General features: G+C 34.3%; 2 protein-coding genes across 2 annotated transcripts in view; one reads left to right on the top strand and one right to left on the bottom strand.

The window, feature by feature from the left end:
• The first annotated feature begins 4,441 nt into the window (after positions 1-4,441).
• On the top strand, positions 4,442-18,514 carry LOC135683105 (ankyrin repeat domain-containing protein 13D). Its single transcript, XM_065198267.2, has 17 exons — positions 4,442-4,775; positions 5,194-5,323; positions 6,431-6,566; positions 6,972-7,096; positions 7,499-7,544; positions 8,542-8,595; positions 9,599-9,688; positions 10,395-10,464; positions 11,801-11,914; positions 12,459-12,607; positions 12,905-12,978; positions 13,347-13,443; positions 14,428-14,546; positions 14,912-14,990; positions 15,698-15,952; positions 16,832-16,958; positions 17,191-18,514. The coding sequence occupies exons 2-17, from the start codon at positions 5,210-5,212 to the stop codon at positions 17,399-17,401; spliced, it is 1,860 nt and encodes a 619-aa protein (XP_065054339.2). The 5' UTR covers positions 4,442-4,775; positions 5,194-5,209; the 3' UTR covers positions 17,402-18,514.
• A 490-nt stretch (positions 18,515-19,004) lies between these two features.
• Positions 19,005-21,466, bottom strand: part of LOC135683109 (ATP-dependent RNA helicase DDX55) — a 29,991-nt gene continuing 27,529 nt past the window's right edge. The window contains exons 17-20 of the mRNA XM_065198272.2: positions 21,341-21,408; positions 20,774-20,853; positions 20,481-20,569; positions 19,005-19,695 (exon numbers count right to left, since the gene is read on the bottom strand). Of these exons, the coding sequence (XP_065054344.1) occupies positions 19,250-19,695; positions 20,481-20,569; positions 20,774-20,853; positions 21,341-21,408 (683 nt within the window). The 3' untranslated portion in view covers positions 19,005-19,249. The remainder of the gene's footprint in view (positions 19,696-20,480; positions 20,570-20,773; positions 20,854-21,340; positions 21,409-21,466) is intronic.

Raw genomic sequence — 21,466 nt, 5'->3', positions numbered from 1 at the left:
TCTAAGCTGACTTTTGCAGTTTGAGGAATCTTTGAAACTTCTCTTCATAATGAAATATTTCTTCTTTGTTGCATATTCAAAAGAACAGAAGTTGACGCAGAATTAATTTTGTAGAAGCGTCTTTGTGTGTAAATTATGTATCATGATCGCAAACTCATAATGCATTTTAGAACTCGTCTTCTCCTTCAATCTCCTTACATGGTGATAACAGTGTTGCAGAGAGCCATTAATAAGAAGGCTGTTGCTTTACGGGGTATTGATTTGAAGAAAAACATTTCATGATGCTACCTTTGGCTATAAGCCATAATTACATGGCTCTGATTTTGATGGGCTAAATCCACCATCTATGAGGTGCTATTTTGGAGTCAGGGAAAAAGCTGATAGAATCATAAATTTTAGATTCATAGATTCATTAGCTTGTGTCGCATCAAAGAAATCGTGATAGACTAAATAGATTAATCTGGGATATCATGAGTATTCTAGTCGGATCATCTTGACTGGTTAACTAAATGACATTCTGAAAGATGCCTGACATATAACATTTATGTAGCAAGTCACGAAGTATAAAAGGGCTTCGTACTGGTTTACCACTTATCTGTTTTCTATAGAATTCTTTGATGTTTGCTTTACACTATGGAAAATATCCAAAAATACATCTCACGAGTTTCATTGATCCAGGCGATTATCAGTGGTAGTTTTCTTATAAAACCTTTGCTGCATTCTTTAATAAAATCTCATGCAGCTGTTTCAAGCACTTGAATTTGAAGAATATAAATATTTGCTTTGCCTTTAGTCTCAGTGATGAAATATTAATGAATATTTTCTTTGGCGCTTTTTGTGTTGTTTTAGCAACAGGAGAGTCCTTTATTATTCTTCAATCTTGTCCTCAAATTTAAAAATTCTTTTGTCTTGCAATTCTTCTTTCTTTACCCTTAGTTGGCGCTGATGAACAAAATTATAGAGTGTGATATTTAATTCACCTTGGTACCGTAAAAAGGATTCTAGCCATTTTTATCAAAAAGGAAGACAGATTGCATAAAATATTCGTTACCTCAAAGTATAAAAGGTAAAACACTTCTGCTCTTTGACAGTCAGTTGTCTTTGTTGTTATCCTCATCAACGTTTAAAACTGACGTGCAAAAGTAAAAGAAGAAGAATTTTCTTTTGTTTCGACAAAATCATAGCTATTTCAAATCTTTAAAGAAAACTTTCTTAAGGGATCTAAGGTACAGGGCTTTAAAATGTAGTATGTTAACCGAGGCAGGTATTTCCAGGGGCGGCCATGTTTATTTATGCAAAGGGCTTTAAAAACGAGAGTGCTTAGAGACAATGTCTCTTCCCCTTTTGTAGCAAGGTTAGCACCATCTCTGCTCCAGTGGCATTTCTACGAAGGGGAGGGGGGGCAGAGGGGGGAGGGCCTTTGCAAAAGTTACTTTAAAAGATATGATGTTTTCTTCCAAAGCTGTTTAATAGTTTACTGACTTTGTTAGGGTTGCTCTCTTCTATTTTGCTCAATGCGACTCTTTGAAGCCAGGGGCCCTGATTGTGGGTTGTGCAGGGTGAGTCCAAAGCAAGCTTCTCCGCATCCCACTGAAACCGTATTGGCTCTGGAACCCAGCCCAGAGAAATACCAATACCATCCCAGTATACCTTGGCAATTTACGATTGCATATCAAAATTCTATGATTTGAAATTCTATATTGAAACAGAATGATTTGCTTGATCTCATTGAGGCTGGATGTAAGACATAACTACTATAGAAAATTTTACCAATCAACTTTATATAGCTTTTTAGCCTTTTATTTCTTGAAGCATCGTTCTTCTGTTGAAATTCTAATCTTCATGTATTATTGTTATTTGTTAAACAGATAAAACTAAGAGGAGTAAAGAACCAAAGTTACCTTTAAGAAAAGAACAAAGGGTTCCCAACTTTTAGGGTCGCCAGCAAAATTGTTTCTCTTCAATGGGCTTAAACCTACAAATTTTGTAAATATTTAAATACAGTTTCTGGTCATCCCTAGAATTTTATAGTTTCAAACCTTTTCTTGCTACCAGCCATAGAGAGGACCTTTACAAAGCCCTGATATAATTGTACCAAGGTGATACCTTTCTAGGGGGAGCCAAAATTGATGCCGTGTTACCAATCTTGAGCCACTACGCCACTGCTTTACATTCTAATTGTTTGCGCAGTAATAGCTAGCTTTGGTTCCCGCCCCCAGATTTCTAAGGCTAGATTCGCCACTGGTCTGCTCGTCCAAAAGAGCTCTTTTATCTGAATGAGTTTATAAATTCGTCTGCGCTTTTTAAATAATGTTGAATTTCGGATGCTGAATTTCGGGAGTCAGTTTCCTCAACCCTGTGTAGATGTGAACAAGGAAAAAAGCAAATAAAAGTTTCAGTTGTGCATAGTTTCAATTTATGTCATGTCTAGGATGTCCTTCAAGAAAAAATCATTAAAGTATGATTTAACAGATCTTTCGTAAAACATGTCAGGGAAGACAATTTTATTTTATTAATGCTTAGATTTGTCTATAAAATGGCTTTTCATTTCCCTTCATGCAGTATGGGAGTTAATTTTGGACCAAAAGCCAAAGCCAGCGCAGCTCAAATCATTACTTTAAATTCTTCACGATAGCATGAAAAATTGAAAGAAGAAAATGTTGTTTCATACCTATGCAAGATGCTAAAGTTTAAAAGTCTCATCAAGAAAATATTCCTTAAGGAAACATGGAGAATACTGAAAGTGACAGTGATTAGCTAGAATTCATAAGAACTACAGTAAAAAAATAAATTGTCTTGCAAGTATTTCCCTACACCATTCTTGATTTTTATAGCCTGATTGCAGACTCTGTTACTTTTTCTTTCCTTTTCAATTGCTCAACACAGTCTTGCCGCAGGCTATGATTTTATGACAGCTCTTAAAGATGTCTCTGGAGTGCACAAACAGTCACTTGGGAGTGCAATAGTGAGCCAGCAAATGTGCATATTTGCATGTGCACCAATTCGAATGATTCTATTTAGAGTGGACCCGTTATTCTATTAACAAAGATTTTTCCTGTATTATTTACTCTTCAATAATTATTCTCTAGGTACGAAGCCAAACTGCTCTCGCAACCATACCCATTGATTTGAGGGAGTTCACAGTTTCTGGTGGTCCAAGCTACAAAAGAGTACTTTGTTAGGCTCATTTATATAAAAATATTCTTCACCAGCAATTTTATAACACAGCCTGAGCAGCGTATCCCTGAGTCACCGATTGGTTTAAACTAAAGAAAATAAGCCAATCAAACGTGACATTCTTCCTATCGCCATAATCTTTATTTGTGCTTAATTTTTAATCAGCATCCGATGTTTATATTCTAAAGAAACCTCGATTTCTCTTGTACAAGAAAATAGTTTTTGTACTTTCTGTTTCATTTTCTGAGGAAACATTTCAAGATCAGTTTGATATTTCCTCCGGATTCCATGTTTGGGTTAGCTTTTACATTTTCATTCAAAAAAAGCTTTTAAATTGGCAAAAATCCTAACTAGGAATTTTCAAAGTTTTAGTTATGCAATGTTACAGTCTCCACATTCTATAGAATGTTTTTCTTTAAAAGCTTTGTATTGACGTTCCTTATTACGTTGTTTTATCTTTTGAAACTTGATTTCCATAGTTCAGTATTCTGAAGTGTGTTGTACTTTCTCAGGTCTTCTTTCTTCTGTCGATCGATGATACGCCGTGAAAATGCCGTGAAAGATAATTGAGTCGTCAGCAAAATTTATTTTGATGTTCAAAGTAACAAAATTATGAATTCTATTGGCTTCTTAATTGGTTTAGTCATTTATAAAAATCAAATTATTTTCATCAAAGCCTGATCCTTTGCAGTTATATTTGCCGTTGAACTTAAATATTTTCACCACAATGAAATAGAAAGTGAAAGTGACCATGCAGAATCAAAGAAAACCACCAATTTCTCATCGACAAAACGCTTTTGGCCTGTTGGAAGTGCATGAAATGTTTTGTCTTCAAAACAAGATTGATTTACAATAGAAATTCCGTAAAATTTGATTTCTCTTCAGCAAAGAACGTTCTCTTGCAGTAAAAGAGCCGAAATTATTTTCGGGTCTGAAAAATATGCTTATTTCCGGGCACGTTTATGGTAGATTGCAAACAAAGTTCTTGAAATTTTAAAGACACTTTAACTATAAATAAATTAGCTTCAAATCGTGAGAATCTTCAAGGCGTTTCTCCTGGACCCTAGTAAGGAGGCATTAAGATCCTATGGCACTCAGTGTAGCTGGTGTCCTTTTTCATCAATTTTCAGTCCTCCTTGGAAATCTTTCCCCACGTAAGCCCTTGCGACCCAAGCTATGCAAAGAAGTAAAGAGTTACAGATGAGATGTGTATAATCATCAAAATATAAAAGAATGACGAAAGACCCCCATTTTAATTAGTAGATCACAGGGATTCAAGGACCTACTCAGACGCGAAATTTTTTCAGCAGTGCAATAAGATGAACGCAAACCTGGAAATAACATTTAAACATTCAAGACAAAATAACTTAGGTTAGTTGCAAATGTTGAACCTGGACAATGTATCATTTATAATACTAAAGATTTAATTACAGACGTTGCAAGTTTTCATTTACTGACTGACGGTGTAATCTCTTGGCCTAAACTGCAAATCATTGCCTACAATTTCTGTGATCGCTACACTGGTTTTTGGATCTTCGCGAACATTGCAGCTGGAAAATTCCAAAGCCAAACCTGCGTTGAAAGAATCTTAACCTGAGGTGGGATTTCATCTTCAGTTCAAAAATAATTTGATATCTATTGTTTTTCTTTAAAAAGGATGGTATAAGAAAACATATATCTAAAATCTAGGTACCTATTTACGAATACAATAGTTATGTCATCAACTCATGTTAGCAAGCAGTTACTTCCTCCCACATATCGTAGCCTAATATTTGGATATATCTTTTAGAGTTTGTGGTCATTTTAAGGATCAATCCCACCCAATTTTTCAAAACAAGCTCTGATGCTAATGTTGTATCGAAGTATTGATAAACACAGGTTTTTGAATGGAATTGACTATCCTTAACCATCATAAAAGTGCATATGCCTACATGACATAGTTTTATTACTTTTTTAGTTATCTATTTTGTATATTAACCTATTAATAATATTAACAGAACTTGAATTATTTTCAAGGCAATGAAGTAAAGATATGGCTCTTCCTGGATACAAGAATAGTGAGATTATTCTGCAAGATTATCCACTCCATTGCCATATTTGGAATGACGAGCCTGTGCAACTGGATGAAGCACTAACCTCAAAATTGGTAACCAAAATCATTTCAATTTTTATTGTTGATAAATTGTATTTATTGTTAAAAGTCAGTAAGTAAAGCTTACCCCTACTCCCTATCAAATCAGATCAAATCTATCAAACCAGACCTAATTTCTAATTTCTTGTCTCTGGCTGCAGACGTTTCTTAAGAAATATTCTCACTGCTGTTATTAAATCTCTGATTTTCTTTATCAGATCTTTTACCTTCTAATCATTTGCACCAGTGTTTTCATATATTAAGTTGGGGGTCTTTCAAGGATTTTTTCCTTTTTATGTAAGGTGCTAAAAAATTAAGTCAAGACCAGTCCCATTCAAACTAAACTTGAAATTTGATATCATTATATTTTTAGCTATTAGTTGTTCAGGGAAGAGACAGTTTTATATTCATTATCACCCTCACCTTGAAATTGTAAAAGCTATTTCATATAATCTTTGAAAATTATTTCTTTTTCTGGGTATACTGGTATTTTTGTTGGAAAACTTGTACCAAATAGTAATTTCTTTCCAGAAAGTCTGGGTGTTATCATCCTTAGTCATACATGAATTCTTCTTCAATTACACCTTCTGAAAGGTTTGGAACACACCTCCATTCTTCCTCACCCAAGACTTGTTGCTTCTGACCAAAGTACTCTGCTTGCCCCTGTTGACACTTCTTACAGATTGCACCTTGGAAAGTCAGACTGCTCAAATGTCAAAATCATGTATACATATTTTCCAGCCTAGGCTGCCATCCTGGGGTTTGTTTCCATCCTGGGGTTTGTTTTGATTTGTCTCTAAAGTGTAATTAGATGTAATTTTTTCTAATTTAAATAGTGGCAATGCTCTTACATTTGGTCCATTAACACATGAACTGATATTTTCCATGCAAGTATTTTTAATGTATTATCAAGTTTCCTTCTTTCCTAGTTGACCATAAATATAGATGTTAGATTAGGTGTGGCTTGTCTATTTAGGCCAAAATGAGATACAGATAGATTTCTCCTTTGACAAATTTCTTAAGAATAAAAAATCTAAGAATATTATTGTGCTACAGACAGAATTTTGCTCTTAAAGTTTGTGTAATGTTTCGATTTTAAATTTTTTGTATTTATATCAATAGCATGATTATGAGAAAACTGATCCCCACAAGAGAACTCCACTCCACCTTGCTGTAACACTTGGAAGGGTTGATTGTGTCAGAGTTTTACTTCAACACAAATGTGATGCAAATGCAACAAACAAAGAAGGCTGGAGTGGTATGTTCCCATGTCAACTATTTCAAACATTTGTATATCCAAGCTTTTGACACCTAATTTTAAAAGAAAGTTGGTTGCATTGTTAATACAACAGAAAAGCACATAAAACCTGGTCTTATTGATGTCATGTTTGCATTGACATTGAAATGCTTTCTCTTTTTGTGCTGGTAACTAAATTGTCAGTAACTTGGGTATACATGCTTCTATGATCAGAATCTTAAAGTGAACTAATTTTTTCCACCTGACAGTGTGCTATATTGTATTCTTATGTAAATTATTTGTAAAGTAAATATTTGAAAACATGCAATAAATTTTGTGAGGTTTTGCAGAATGGTACAATTATTTTTCTGAGAATATTTGCAATAAATATAGAAAAGCATATTATTCAATAAATTTTATTTTAAGTTGTACAGGAAGCAGTTGGCACAGGAAATCCAGAATTATTAGCTTTGATCATACAAAATAGAGAATACCAGAGATTGACTGAACGAACTGGGGGAATACCACAAATCCTTGAAGCTTTGGAAGAGGTCAGGAGTTTTTTATATGTGACTCAATCAACAGACTGTGATCAAACTTAAACATCAGTTGCTGAATTTGGTGTAAACCATCAAAAGAACCTTGCTGCTTAGATTTTTAACCTCTGGCTTGATTGATGTGGTAGACAGTACAATTTTCATACATAAATTTGTTTCATAAATAACTCAAGTTTCTAAGTAATTTGGTGCCAGTATTTCAAAAACTTGAGTGCTTAAAAAATCATGTGAGTATCACTTCAATTAAGTTTTGCTTCTATACTTCCAAGATCACCTTCTTTGCAAATTGTGCTGATGGAAGTCGTTAACTTTTTTCAGTAAAAGATCTGCAAATAATTTTCCTTATTTTATTTTTGCTTTTACTTTGCTAATGAAAAAAACTTTTCTTTGCTTCAGGCAGATGACTTTTATCTTGAAATGAAGTGGGAATTCTCAAGCTGGGGTAAGCCTTATGTAAATATACACATCGGGGCCATTTGTTTATATTGTTGTATTAATGGCACTTTTTTGGATGTGTTAGACCTTTTTGTAATAAATTGCCCATGCAAGTGGCCCTGTGCTTCCATGATTTTCCTTGTGAGAGCGATTGCTCTAAAAAGGATAATATTAATCATTAATGGTAAAAGTGTCTGTAATGTTCAAAAAAACCATATGATCTAGTTATAAGGTACTTTTTTTAAGGTAATATCATTATCAAATGAAAATGAATTGTTACGATGGTCTTTAATACACTCCAAGAAAGATCGAATACTTTACCCAATATGAATTTGCTTCGTTTATAAATTTGATGTACATCACAAAGGTCATAAAAAAATTATTGCAAAATTATTGCAGATGATCGCAAAATGTTATTCCAAACCTTTTTTAAAAGCACTTTAACTGTCCAGAAAATGTTCCAAGTGCTAATTAGTTCAAATACTAAGTGCCTATAGTATTCCTAAACATACACCGTAGAATTGGTTTATAAATGCATTTTTCCGTTGAGATGTGGTTAACTCGGCTTAATTATATTTCCTGTGTTTTGATATACCAGCTTTGTATTGTCTATGTCACTTGCTTGGGTCACAAAAGATGACTAGAATTGTTTTAATTGACAAAACATTTATTTTTCATAATTTCCTGTATTGCACGAGCTATCAAACGCTCGCATGGTTGGGTTTGCACAAGTGCTGATACGAGTGCAAGTGATAGCTTGCATCAAGCAAAAAGGCCTAATTTCAGTATACTATTAGTTCTTGATCAGTGTTTTAAATTGTTGAACTATTATTTTCCATCTGATATTTACCTTTATCTGTTTTTTCATTTCATTTCATAACTTTTAATTACCAAAAGGATGTTGAATTTCATATTTGATTTCTAAAGTTCTCAATAAAGTTCATATATGTTCGGACAAGATAAAGCATTATTAAATTGGCTCAATTTTTAATTTTTTTTTTCAGTGCCATTTGTTTCCAGAATGTGCCCAAGTGATACCTATAGGATATGGAAAAGTGGTAAAATTTTCATGCTTATTTGTTATGTATTGTTATAAAATTAAACCCTTTAAGTAACTTTCCTTGCATTTATGCAGAGCATCAAAAGCATATAAAGAATCTAACAGCACTTTTGATATGTTCAATAAAATCTAAAACATGATAGATTAGCCATCATATTTGTTTTATGAAAAAGGGTTTCAGCATGTCAGGATTAAAGCAAGCACCCTTCATTTGTCACTCTTGTTCAAAGTCAACTTTTTGGCTTGAATGTCCAGGGACAAGCAAAACAGATCTTTGATTGAAAACATTAATTTCATTTGCTGAGAAAATTAACCCCTGTGAATATGAAATGTTATAATTATTATATTCTTAAGAGTAAAAGGGCAAAGGGATTTGATTGTACTCAACTTTTCTGACAACATCTTTTCCAACAAGGGGATTTTTAACTATACCATATTGCCACATTAGAGGGCTCTTCAATTGCTAATTGATAAAAAAATCAGAAAAAATAACCCAAATGATATAAATATTATCCAGATCAGCACTTTTGATAAAATGTATAAAATAGACACAAGTACCATTTTAAACAAGGTGCATATTTTTTTACCCAAATGGCATTGTTTCTAATGAAAGTAAATGTACACATTTACCCAATTGGGTAAATTGATGCATCCCTTGTTTCTCCATCTCTATGTCAATTGTTTTAATTCATAATACATAAAATGTCAACTGGCTATGATTCTAGCTAAGTAAGGTTTATACTGCATACAATCAAAAATTGAGTTTAAGCAAGGACATCTGTCTAAGATTTTCAATGGTAATTACTGAGTTGAAGAGTTCTTTTGCATTTTCAACAATTCACAGCAAATGTATAAACCATTGAATTATTATATGGATGAAAATATATAGTAAATTATTGTGCTGTAAGACAAGCTGAATAAGAAATGTCAATCAGCCTCTGCAAATACAGTATTTGTGTTTTCTTATGGCAATGTGTTAAAATTGTTCACCTTATTAACAGGTGCAAATGTTCGAATCGATAGCACATTGGTTGGGTTTGATCAAATGTCATGGCAACGTGGCAAACAAAGTTTTATATTTAAAGGCGAAAGTAAGTTATATGATTCAATATTGCTCTACATACACCGAAAACCATGTGAAAGTATGATTTGCAATAATTTTGAGAAAACTGAAGACACGAGAATTGTTGTTTTATTTTGCATTTTCGAAGCTTCAAAGGGCTCAAGCCGTTATTATTGTAACAAAGGAAACTAACCTATTATCTTTAACCGAGAATTGTACCCTAGGCTTGTGGAGTAGTTGCCCCCTAATTGGTTTCTTCAAAGCCCCTTTTACATATAACACAGTGCATATTCTATAAAACCAAATTGTATTGTCCAGCAGGTTCTGTTGAGTCTACCTTCCAGCAAGTTTTCTAGAGTCAGGGTCTTTCATATCCCCCTGGGCTTTCATATTTTCAAAAAAGTGTCTTACAGTGTCGTACTTGTTGTGGCTAAATTTTCACGTAGGATGAGGGAAGTCCCGGCTTTTCTTTAAATCCAAGCTTTAGAATCTTGAAGCTCCGTCACATTGTGAACTAGCTATCTATCTTGAGACGGGAAAGGCAGTGCAGGAAAACCAGAACCGACTTTCTGAGGAAACAGATATTCAACTGTCGATAAACACTTTTCGTTAATCAGCTTTGCTTTAGCCAAGGAGAATAGATATCTAGCTTAAACCTTGCAATTTGTTTTGTGATGCCTTTTCAGTGACTCCTTTCATACGTCCTGTCATGTGCTCTTCATTTATGTTTGCAGGAAATTCCTCCCATCTCTTCGAAGTAAATCACGAGAAAAAAACATTTTGGAAAGAAGTCATTAAACTTAGGTACGAATTCAAAGTTAGAATGTTTTGTAGCAAATTGAAACTGGCCTCAACTTTTCATTTTCTTTTTTTATTTCTCCAGGTACCGTATTTTGATAAATAAATTCATAGATGTCTATCTTAGTAATAAGTTGGTTTGTTTTTCAGTCTTTACTTTTTGCTCTGAAATTCTAACGAATAATGACATTGATAAGCAACTCGTATCTCGAGAAAGTTTACTCAACATCCTGAGAAGTATAGGACGAAATAGAAACTCCAGTTTGCGGCAAAGTTTTTCTGCACAACATTGTTGATTGAGACAGGCTATCACCGTAAAAGCACTATTAAGCCCTCGGGGGGCTTATTTGTTTTTGTCAGTCTCAGAGGGGGTGCTTAAAAGAGAGGGAGGCTTATTAGACCCCGTTTACACTGTCCCGTGCAAGTTTGGAACCGTGACAAAACTGTCGCGGTTCGCCTTTGCGTTTACACTAGCACTGTGGAACCGTGACGATTTTGCTCTGCTATCCGGAACAGTTTTGACCCTGCTTTGAAAGCGAACGAATTTTGTACCGTCACGGTTCCGTTTTTGAACGGGACAGTGTAAACACCTATCCGAGACGATTTTGTCACGGATTCACAAAGAGGTCTTTTGTATGGCTGTTTCAGGTAATCGAGGCTTTGATTGTGGCGTAACTACGTTCTCAAATTCTGAAGAAAAGGAAATTCTGAAGAAAAGACGACCACAGAAAAGGCTTGTAATGTTTCCCAGTCCAAGCCTTGATTGGACTTGGCAGTTTTGTAGTCTAAAATAACACTGAAAATTAAAGCCACCTTTTCTTTCGTCCAAGTAAAGTTTTAATCGGCCTTCCGCTCCATTTTAACTCACAATAAAAATTCGATTGTTGACTTCAGCGGCAAAATAAAAGCCTTGGTTGACTAAATACAGCTTCTTCTAAACAATGTTCTACCATTAAATTAAGGTCGTACCGGTACAGTGTAAACGGAACGGCTAAACGGAACAATTTGGAACCGCGACAGTGTAAACACTTGCGAACCGTAACGGTACAAAATTGTCCCGGGACAGTGTAAACGGGGTCTTAGAGAGGGCTTTTTAATAATTCAATATAAGAAATGTTATAAATATGCCCCTATTCATTTTTTGTTATGAAAATGTCATACAAATCAGGGGCTTAAGAGAGGGGGCGCTTAATAGAGAGTGGGGCTTATTTTGAATTTTTGCTTGATAACGGTAGCTTGATAGAGAGGGGGCTTAAAAGAGAAGGGGGCTTAATAGAGCTTTTAAGTTATTTGGAATTTGATCAGTGTTTTAAGACGTTTGATCTCTTTTCATTCTCAACAGGCAAGAGTCAGTCAGTCTCGATTCAGTTAAGCCTCCAGTTGACATTATAAGCATGAGAATGACGTCACCAAATATAACAACGTCGCTAGACACAGAAAGACTCTCATTTACACGGTAAGGTATTTCTGCACAATGACGTTATGCACTTTAATCAAGACTCGATTACTTAACATATTTTCTTAGTTGTCTGCAGTAAGCCTGTTTAATATGTTTCGGTGGCTTTTAGCTGTAAAGGCACATTATTAGCAACATGCATTTTTAAGACTAATGATTGACAAATAGTTTGTAAATCAAGTCTTTTTAAGATGGGTTTCCATTGAATTACATATCGGCGCCAACAACTTCTATCTGCAATTCAATCGTTTACTTTTGATATGTCGGTAGCAGTATTTGAGGAAGGTTGCGAGAAACAAAACAACCCTCTAAATTATGACAAATGGCTGTTTTTGATTTAAGGAATGTTTTTATTTTTTGCTTTTTGAACGTCAGAAAAATGAGAGTGGTTTGCTTGCTATAGATTTAGACTCGGCATTAGTCTCGCTTTGAATAATTTTATAACTCGTGTTTATATCGGGCTCATGTTGGTACAGGACTTTCACTTGATTTATTTAGACGGTAATTCGATTCATTTTTTTCTAAAAGGTTTGAATCTTTACAGGCAAAGATCTGGTTTCTTGGGTTGGGGTGGTGATAAATGTGAAGTAATCAATGGCTATGAATCAAAGATTTATAATGTCACTGGAGTTGAAGTCATCACTCGAACTAGAACCGAACACATGACCGAGGAAGATAGAGAGAGGTTTAAAGGTAATTTAGCCGTATTACACTAATACAGTAGCATATTAGGTAAAAGGAGCATTTCGCAACAGAAAGGGGTTCTCTGTAAGTGTTTTAAGCTTCTCTGTTCTAAACAAGAATTCCACGTACCAAGGTTCCTTTGCCAATTTAAACCGCGTCCTCAAAGTATTCCACTTCTTTATGCGATTAAAATTGATTTTGATCATGCTTGTTTATGTGCTGATTGCGTTCCGGCAACTTTCATCGTTATTTACTTGAGAGGGTATGAATGAACTATTCTTAGATCTTAATACGCTTTTTTTGCAGAGGAGAAAACGCAGTCACAATCACGCCTTCCATCATTTTTCAATTTGTTTCATCAAGACGAGGAAGACTCTACCGTAAGTAGTGGTTTTGCCAATATTTTTTAGGTTTCATACTTTTGTTATCAACCGGTGACTCCATTTTACATACGTACCGTCCCTTTATTTAAGACCAGATCTTGTATTAGGTGATCTGTTACATTGCAGTTTTTCTCGGTGATGTAGGAGTAGGACTGGCGTATGTAATTGCTAGAACGCATACTGTAACTCGATCCAAGTAGTTTCAATGGATTTCTGCTTATAAAACATCCTCTTGTTAGCGTCATCTGTGAGTGCTGTTTGTATTTGGAAAGTGCATCGTGTGACGTCATACAAAGTTAGCAGCCAGCTTAAATGATACTGATCAGTATAACAGTTAAATACTTTGTATAAATTTTGCTTCGTAGAGTAAATTATATGAAAAAGCATTGGATCCTGACACGACCAATCCATTCAGGCTTTCAATTGAACAATACTTTAATCCAAAGGAAAATCCTGGAAAAGGTAAGAAGCTGATTTTGTGTTTGCTTTCGTAATAAGTATTTTAATGACACCCTAAAGCACGTTCGATGTTGAGGAATTCAAGAAGAGAGAGTTAAGCTATATAGTTGTAAGTCATTGAAGTGTGTTTTGGACCAGATTCTGGAAGTAAGTCATCTAGAACGCAAAGGAGTCAATAGATCGTGGTTGTAGATAAGATAATGGCTTGTGTTTTGATAGTTAACATGTTGAAGACATTGTACAGTGGAGCCTCCATATTCCGGACACCATTGTCCGCTGTGTTTCAAGAGCGTTTCGACTATTTGGGACAAAATTATTTGTCCGTTTGCCATTGGCATTTTAAGTTAAACAACAACTAGTCATTGCCATTTCGGGTCACTAATGACAGAACGTCATTGATACTTAATCCTTTCTCTAGTTAAAGACATATTAAGTAAATTATCTCAGTCATTCTTTGTTAAGTTGTTACATAGCTAGTGTTAAAGAGTACCAAAGTGTGACGTCATCAAAATATATTTTAGAAATTCTTAATTTCGACCACATAATTTGAAAGAACGGCATAAAATACCTCTCAAAATGCAAAATCAGGTAGATGTTTTCAAAATTGGGCGAGATATGGCCAATGAAAGTTTTAAAGTTTGCTAACGGATTACTGTTATTCTGGCCTGGTTCATAAAGTAATGAAACAAGACCAAATTATAGAGGTTTTATGGGGAAAAAACGTCTGCTTATGTGGCCCTATCTCAGCCAGTTTGTCACACATTCAACTGATTTTGCATTGAGAGGTATTTCTTATATTTAGGATAGGCTAGATTCTTCTATAATAACAAAAGAAAGCTATATGGTATACGGTGTACGTAAGTACGGGTTTTCGTTTTCATTTGAGATAAATTCATGAATTAAATTCAGGCACAGTGTATTATTTGTTAGCATTTTGTTAACAGATCGTCCAATAATATGAATTTAATGGCAAAATTTCTTTTTTAGATATCGGGAGATGCAAAAGAATGACCTCGAAATCCCAGAAATTTTCAGCAACTCTTGCGCTGTGTGATAATTTTCCATTGTCACTACAAGATCAAGTTCTTCCAGTCATTAATCTCATGGTATGAATCATATGCTTTTAAATTGCTTCTACCGGCCTTTTTTTAGTATAAACATCCTCGATAGCTGTTTTAAAGCGACTGTTGAATTTTACTCAACCAATTTCAACACTTAAGGATTACTGAAATGACAAAATTAATTTTTCATACTAAATAAAGATTTTTTTGAGATAATGAGTACGTAATATATTTGATAGGTTTGTTAAGAATGCAAGTACTTTTTATATATATTTAATAAAAAATGAAAACGATAACTTTTTTGCGATCTTGTTTTCCCTAACTTGAGATTTTGTTAACTGTATTCCCATAATTTATTTAATATCTCGTAGGCAAACATTAATTTATTTTCAAACATTTTCTTTTTAAAGGCAAACAGCAATACTCATTTCGCGAAACTAAGGGACTTTATTACGCTGCAATTGCCTGCTGGATTCCCTGTCAAAATCGGTAAGTTTTCTGTTCATATTCACGTATCAAGTAAACGTTACTGGATACTCTCAGCGTAGCCTTTTAGGGTTGTGTCGAAATTTTATGATCTTAGGCTTCATTTCTTTTCTGGGAGCATAGACCTCTTTCCATTATTGCCTGTTCTGCGCAAGTGCTTCGATACTTGAGGTGCCTCGCATGCAGGCTAGCATCCAGGTCTCATTTTCATCCTTTTTAGTCCTAGTCGTGTACGTAAAACAACGTAACTCTCATCTTCCTAAACCTTTTGGAACTTGGAATTAGAACGCCATTTTACCAAAGTAAATTATAATACCTCCTTTTTTTGGAACGAATATTTTTAAAACTGATGTACATGCTTCTCTTAAAATAACCAAGTAAAGTTAAGCAAGATACCAATAAGATTTTGTAGTTTCTATAACTTTCCCTTCTTCTCTTTGATTTGAAGTCAAAAAGCTATTACAAGAATGTAATTTAGTGTGATGGATCCAAATTATTGGAAGTTTCTTCTTCTGTGAAAATGTGAAGAATGCTTAATGTAAAGAAAATCAAGATAACTGGGTGAAAGTTGTAAGTGGAAGTGATAATGCGACACATTTCTCCAATTCTGTTTCAATTCATTGCTTTGTAGTTAGATTAAATTGTTGTGTGAAATAGAGTCTATTATTTCTATTAGGTTTCACTTCTCATCTTGTCATCTTCCCTTCTAGAGATCCCATTATTCCATGTTCTGAACGCAAGAGTCACGTTCGGAAACTTTAACGGAACCGAGTCTTTACCTGAAGGGTTGATCACCTTGAACGAAGATGAGGCTGGCAATCTGTCTGTTCCAGATCCTGATGAACCGAGCGAAGCTGGGGCTGAAGGACAGGTGCACAAGAAAGTCAGATGCTTGATTGATAAGCTGATATTTGACTTGCCTCATGGCTACAAGGAGCTAGGAGTTGAAGCATACGAAAGACAAGGTACTTGTATACTGAATCGCTTTTGCCTTGCAAAGTCTGTGCAATTTATTGTCAAAATTTTAGACTATTATCGGTAGCGCATTTCTGCTGCTTGAAATTCATTGTTGAGTCAAAATTACTCGTTTATCGGTTATTTAAACACTGATTCGCTGTACTTTCTAACTAGAAAGGTAACAGGTTTCTGCTCTATGGAACTGCTTTGGACACTATTGACCCTTTACTAGTGGTCAATTATCACTTCTTTATATCCCTGTTGTCCGTATAAACACATTTTTCTTCGTTCCATTTCGATGAGCTTCATCATTCCATAAACTGCACAACAGTTTCAGTAACTTGCTATTGATTGATTCCAGCTCTTTGAGGTTTTAGAAGATTTCTTATGTATCTACATTATATGCACATTTATTTTATATATATGGAAGCGTTTTATTTTGTTGTTCAAGTCTCCAAGTTTTAAATAAGTTAGGCTTCGGATTTAAATGTTTATTCTAATCAAAGTAATCATTCAGTTTCTTAATTTTTACAACAAGCACAGTGTTAAGTCTCTACATGGATTGCTACTCAAAATGTTTTGAATAATATCAGAGTGAAGTCAACTCCAGATAGAGACACTCCTCTTAACATCACACTCCTGTTCATAGTCCCTTCAAACTTCAAACGCATTTAAACTTTGCCTACCGATACACACCGCTAGAAAGTCGTACCTTTTTATTTGTTGTGACTTTAATGGGAGTCGACTATGGCTATGTTGCAATGACTATTTTTATATTTTGTTTTGAAATCAAACCCAACAGCCGCTTTGCCACTGTAATTTGAATGTGTCTAGGTTATAATTCAACTTTCAACGTGAGTCTTATATTGTATTGGTTTTTTTCTCAGGTGGCTACAGAGATGAAGACGATGAGCTTTTGCAGTTAGCCATTCAGCAGAGTTTACTAGATGGTGATCCAGAACAGGATGTGACCCTGCTGGAAGCCTTGGGGTATGGCCGAAATGACCCCCAAAGGTATCGAGCAAATACTTCTGATCATCCCTATGTCAATTCTTGGCTACTTTTAAGTCAGCATAGGACAAAAATTACATTGAATCGTAACATATTTAAAATCATTTAAATTGTGTGATCATGTTTGAAAGAAATTATTTCAGCAGTGTTTTTATTTGGATTAATTTGCTGTTTTCTGTTAATGTAGTCTTTGCTCATAGCAATAATGCTAGTTGTGTCCTTGAATTGAATTTAGGGCAATTCAGGAAAGCTTACTGTTCCCTGGGGATGAAAGTGAAGCAGATAGAGTGGAGGCGGTAAGAGAACCGAGTGGTGACGTCATTGATGAAGATTTGAGACGAGCATTGGAAATGTCAGAGAGAGAATTGTTCAAGCAAAGAGCTCAGGAAGAACAGGAAGACGAAGAACTTCAGATGATTTTAAGATTATCCATGACTGAAAAATAGTTTAAACACAGAAGACCCGCAGTTTATGTATTTATTCTCATGTTAATATCCGTAACAAAACCTGTGATTTTAGTTCTTTTGATTTGAATCGCTGTATCATTCCAAAAACATTTCTTTGCATTTAGGAATGATTATAATATTATCAAATGATTGTCACATCTTCTTTTGCCTTAGTTATAAATTTACTAGACCATGCCTCTTGACGTCGCCTCTTATGGGTTAAAGTTGCTTATACAAAAATGTACATTGTTGAACAACTTGTTAGATGCACATGTCACGAAGGCGATACTATTTTATTGTTAATTCTCCATATAGTTCGTAAAGATTTTTTTTGACAAAAGAGTAACAAATTCTACATATTGATTTTTGTCATTTAAATTCTGCCAACAAGTATTTTCAACTGTCCAGGAGCATGTTGCACCGGATTTGATACTTATGTTCAAATAACACCCTGTTATTTAGGCTTTGTATCGTTTTCCAAATATTTCTTGAGTACGAGTAGTTATCGAAAGAAATAAATGAGACTACAATGAGAATTCACTAACTTGCTAAAAGATTTACTTGCTTGTTTATCTTACCGATTAATCCGTTGTTTAGTTCTCCGCATGTTACCCCTGAAGTTTGAAAAACTCAGTGTCTTCTTTTTTTGTGTTATTAGATAAATACTTTTCATTTTTTATTAATATCATGTAACTCGCTTTGTGGAGAGTCACATAGAATTTGTCCGCCCGACCAGCAAAGATCACACGCTCTCAAAACAAAATAAAACTAAAGTACGATTTGAAGCTTCGATGGAATGTAATAAACAAGAACATCCGTCTTTACATGAACTGTTTCCACAATTGAATACTTTTATGCTAGGAAGCAGGGGGGAGAATTAACTGCTCGCTCTCCTAACTTATACAACAAGCTTGTCGTTATCAAGAATGTAAGCATTTCTCAATGCACTACAGACATTTCAATGTTAACTATTGTTTAATCAGTTGTAGCAATTAGCATCATAACTATCTAATTGAAACTGGAAACTTTTAGTAGGTTAACTTAATGCTTTTTTATTTAAGAGTATATTTAAAATTTATGTTGTGAAAAGATGACATGTATAGAACTTCACAATTGACTCTTGCTCCTGGCTTGGCAAATACTGTTTACGTCTTGTGCACGAGTAGCGCTATCAGGAATACTGTATTTCATCTAAAAAAACTTTGTTTATAGAGAGCGGAGTTTAATATCATCAAATCTAAAAATCAAACCTTGGATGCTAATTGAGAAAATTGTACATGATTTGTAAGTTATTTGCCACAAAACTATATACATATTCAACATTTTCAAAAGCTACAGGATAAGCACAAACGAGAAGCTGGGCTTACAGTTCTTGCACTATTCTTATTCTCAAACCAAAGAAGTTGATGAAAAAGACACACGACGAAGAGAGGCAAAACAGACATTGGGCATTTTGGCTTGATATGTGAACTTCCGAATTAGGAATTTAAAGGACCTCGTTTTTTGTTATTGTTACATAAAATGCAGTATGAACCACATAATGTTTAGCATATTTCTGTCATTTCTTAAATAGAGCACTGCTCTGAAGTACGCGGCATTTATTTAAAGGTGGGTTTTATTAGAGGAAATAAGCTAACCAGAAAAAAAAGCAAGCTAACATTGATGAACTAACTGGAATAAACAAAAAGATGCATGGAAAGCATTGTTGCATTCTGTAGGCCAAGTTGAACTAATGTTTAGAAGATCTGTTAAATTGTTTATTCAAATATAAATTAATCATACAAATGATCCAAAGCATAATTTGTATAAAGAATACTGTTCTGTAAAAAAAATAAATTAAGTGCAATATCATGTCAAATCATCGTCAACAACATCATTAATAGCTATGTCAAATTCCTCTTTTGTAATTTTCCCCTTTTTTAGTTTCTTCATTAAGCCTACTTCCCTGTTGAGCTCATCAACATCGTCATCATCAAATTTATGTCCAGCAAACCCCCTTTTACGTTTCAGATTTTCCTTCTTCTCTTTGCGGAGTTGCTTTTTTACCTTCTTCTCCCTCTCTCTGGACCATGACTTGTCTTTGTGCTTGAAATCTTTATCATTCATGTCTTTTTTCTCCTCTTTTTCATTTAACTTAAGCCGTCTTTGTTTTTCTCTTGTTTTATCAATGTATGGTATCGAGTTTATATCAACATCTGTATTTTGAAAACCGTCAATAACGCCTCTCTTAATTTCTGGCATCTTTGGCAGATGAAGTAATCCGAACCCATTTGCAAGTTGTCCGATATCCAGTTCTAGAAGTGACAGGCAAAGGAGGCAATTTCATAATGGAGCCAAATTTGTACGTCCATAATACAATGAAACACAACAAGATGCAACACAAGTCAAAATTATACAAATCAATCTGTAAGTACCACTCTATCATTTTTATGTCATTCTAAACTCCTCTAAACGAGTCGATAGCAAGACTGAAAATCATCTACGTAGTTGACCTTAGTAAACATTACACAGTCTCATTGAAAAAATAAAGTAAAAGATTCCAATTTATTCATGATTGACGAAAAGAAACGAGAGGGTTCAATATCTGAGACTCGGCATAACCAAAATCGGGAAAAGCGCGCGAAAATCGGCTGACGACATTTCGTCCGTGTGTTCAAAATAATGGGTAAATTCGAGATTTAGTAAAAGTGGGGAAACATTAGACAAAGTAGGAGCCAAGGTATGTTTCTTTTCAAAGTTATACATAAGCTAAAATTGGTTCAAGATACCAAAACGAGTATTTATGGAAAATGTATCAACTGATGGAAGAAATTAAGTGTAAGGGAGTCAGAAAAGAAGCTGTCTCTCAATTGGTAATTACTAATAGCCTCAAAGTGTTTTATGATAATTCATTCTATAAACAATATGATAATATTTGTAAACACGTCTACGTGGAGAAGAACAGCGACAAAAGCAGAAAGACACAAAACAGTGTATTACAACTGATTTTAACTTGATTCATTAACCTACGTAGCCGCTAGATTGTGCCAGAAACGATCTACTTCATTTTATTTACATTCATAAATAAATGAGTAATTACCTTTGAATTGAAATATAAGACTACATTCATGTTTCTTGTAAGCTTGAACGAATGAAACAAATGCTCGTATCCCCTTTTCATATAAATCTCTGAAACAAAAGTTATTTACAAATTGATATGAAGTCCAACATCAATACATCGTAGCGGGAAGCTTGAGGCAGCAAGGGAAGCCATCAAATAATACAAGGCGCTAATTTTTACATCATTTTTCCAATTTTTCTATCAACGTCATTCTTTAATTTAAAAAAACAGAAATGTACAAAGTTAAAGACCTTCTTCTTATATCTTCTTACCTGTCTTTTGAAGCAAATTTTCTCAGTTTCGAAGAAACATTTTGTGCATCATCAATTTTTTCAAATTCTTCAAGAGGTGCCTAAAACAGTCGAGAGGTAGCCCAGTATTAGGGTTTTATTTCATTTACCAAAATCATTACAATTGTTTAAGTACAAAGCAGACTAAACTCCAAAAAATTACAACATATAAATTCATACCAAACAAAGCACGAATTGTAACCTATCGGAAAGTGACATCATACTTTTCAAATTTTATCTTTCGGTAGTTCATATTTAAACCATGGCTTTTTATCTTCTCTTCATTTCTTCACAAAGAGTCATTTCAATTGATTTCCTTGATATGAGAACAGTAAATAGTGCAGGAAATATTAGACAAATTTTTTTTTATTTTTCATCTATGAACCACTTATATTACTTAGTTGTTATGCTAAAGATATTCAGTAGTATCTAATTATAAGTCAAACAACTACAAACGATTCAATTTTTCTAGTGCTGAACAAGGTAAACTCTGAACACATCTAGAAAAAAATAATCAGGAAAGGAAGAAAAAAGTTCTTTCATTAATACCTTTTGGTTAATTTTTATGAACTCTATAAACGACTCTTCGGCTGGGTTTAGAAAAACCAATGCTTTTCCTAAAACGACAAGAAGTGGGGAAAAGATTAAGTAAATTTCCACACGTATTGCAGAACA

The sequence above is a fragment of the Rhopilema esculentum genome, chromosome 7 (assembly GCF_057945365.1).
Source record: "Rhopilema esculentum isolate cy_ngs chromosome 7, ASM5794536v1, whole genome shotgun sequence".
Lineage (NCBI taxonomy): Eukaryota > Metazoa > Cnidaria > Scyphozoa > Rhizostomeae > Rhizostomatidae > Rhopilema > Rhopilema esculentum.
Note: the sequence above shows the minus strand (reverse complement) of the source record. Positions and strands in the feature narration are given on the sequence as shown.

Bases quoted from the DNA above. Each gene is read 5' to 3' on its own strand.
- LOC135683105 (XM_065198267.2), top strand. From the start codon at position 5,210: ATGGCTCTTCCTGGATACAAGAATAGTGAGATTATTCTGCAAGATTAT. The intron at 11,915-12,458 runs GTAAGGTATTTC...GAATCTTTACAG, and splicing joins GAAAGACTCTCATTTACACG to GCAAAGATCTGGTTTCTTGG. The intron at 16,959-17,190 runs GTATCGAGCAAA...AATTGAATTTAG, and splicing joins GGCCGAAATGACCCCCAAAG to GGCAATTCAGGAAAGCTTAC.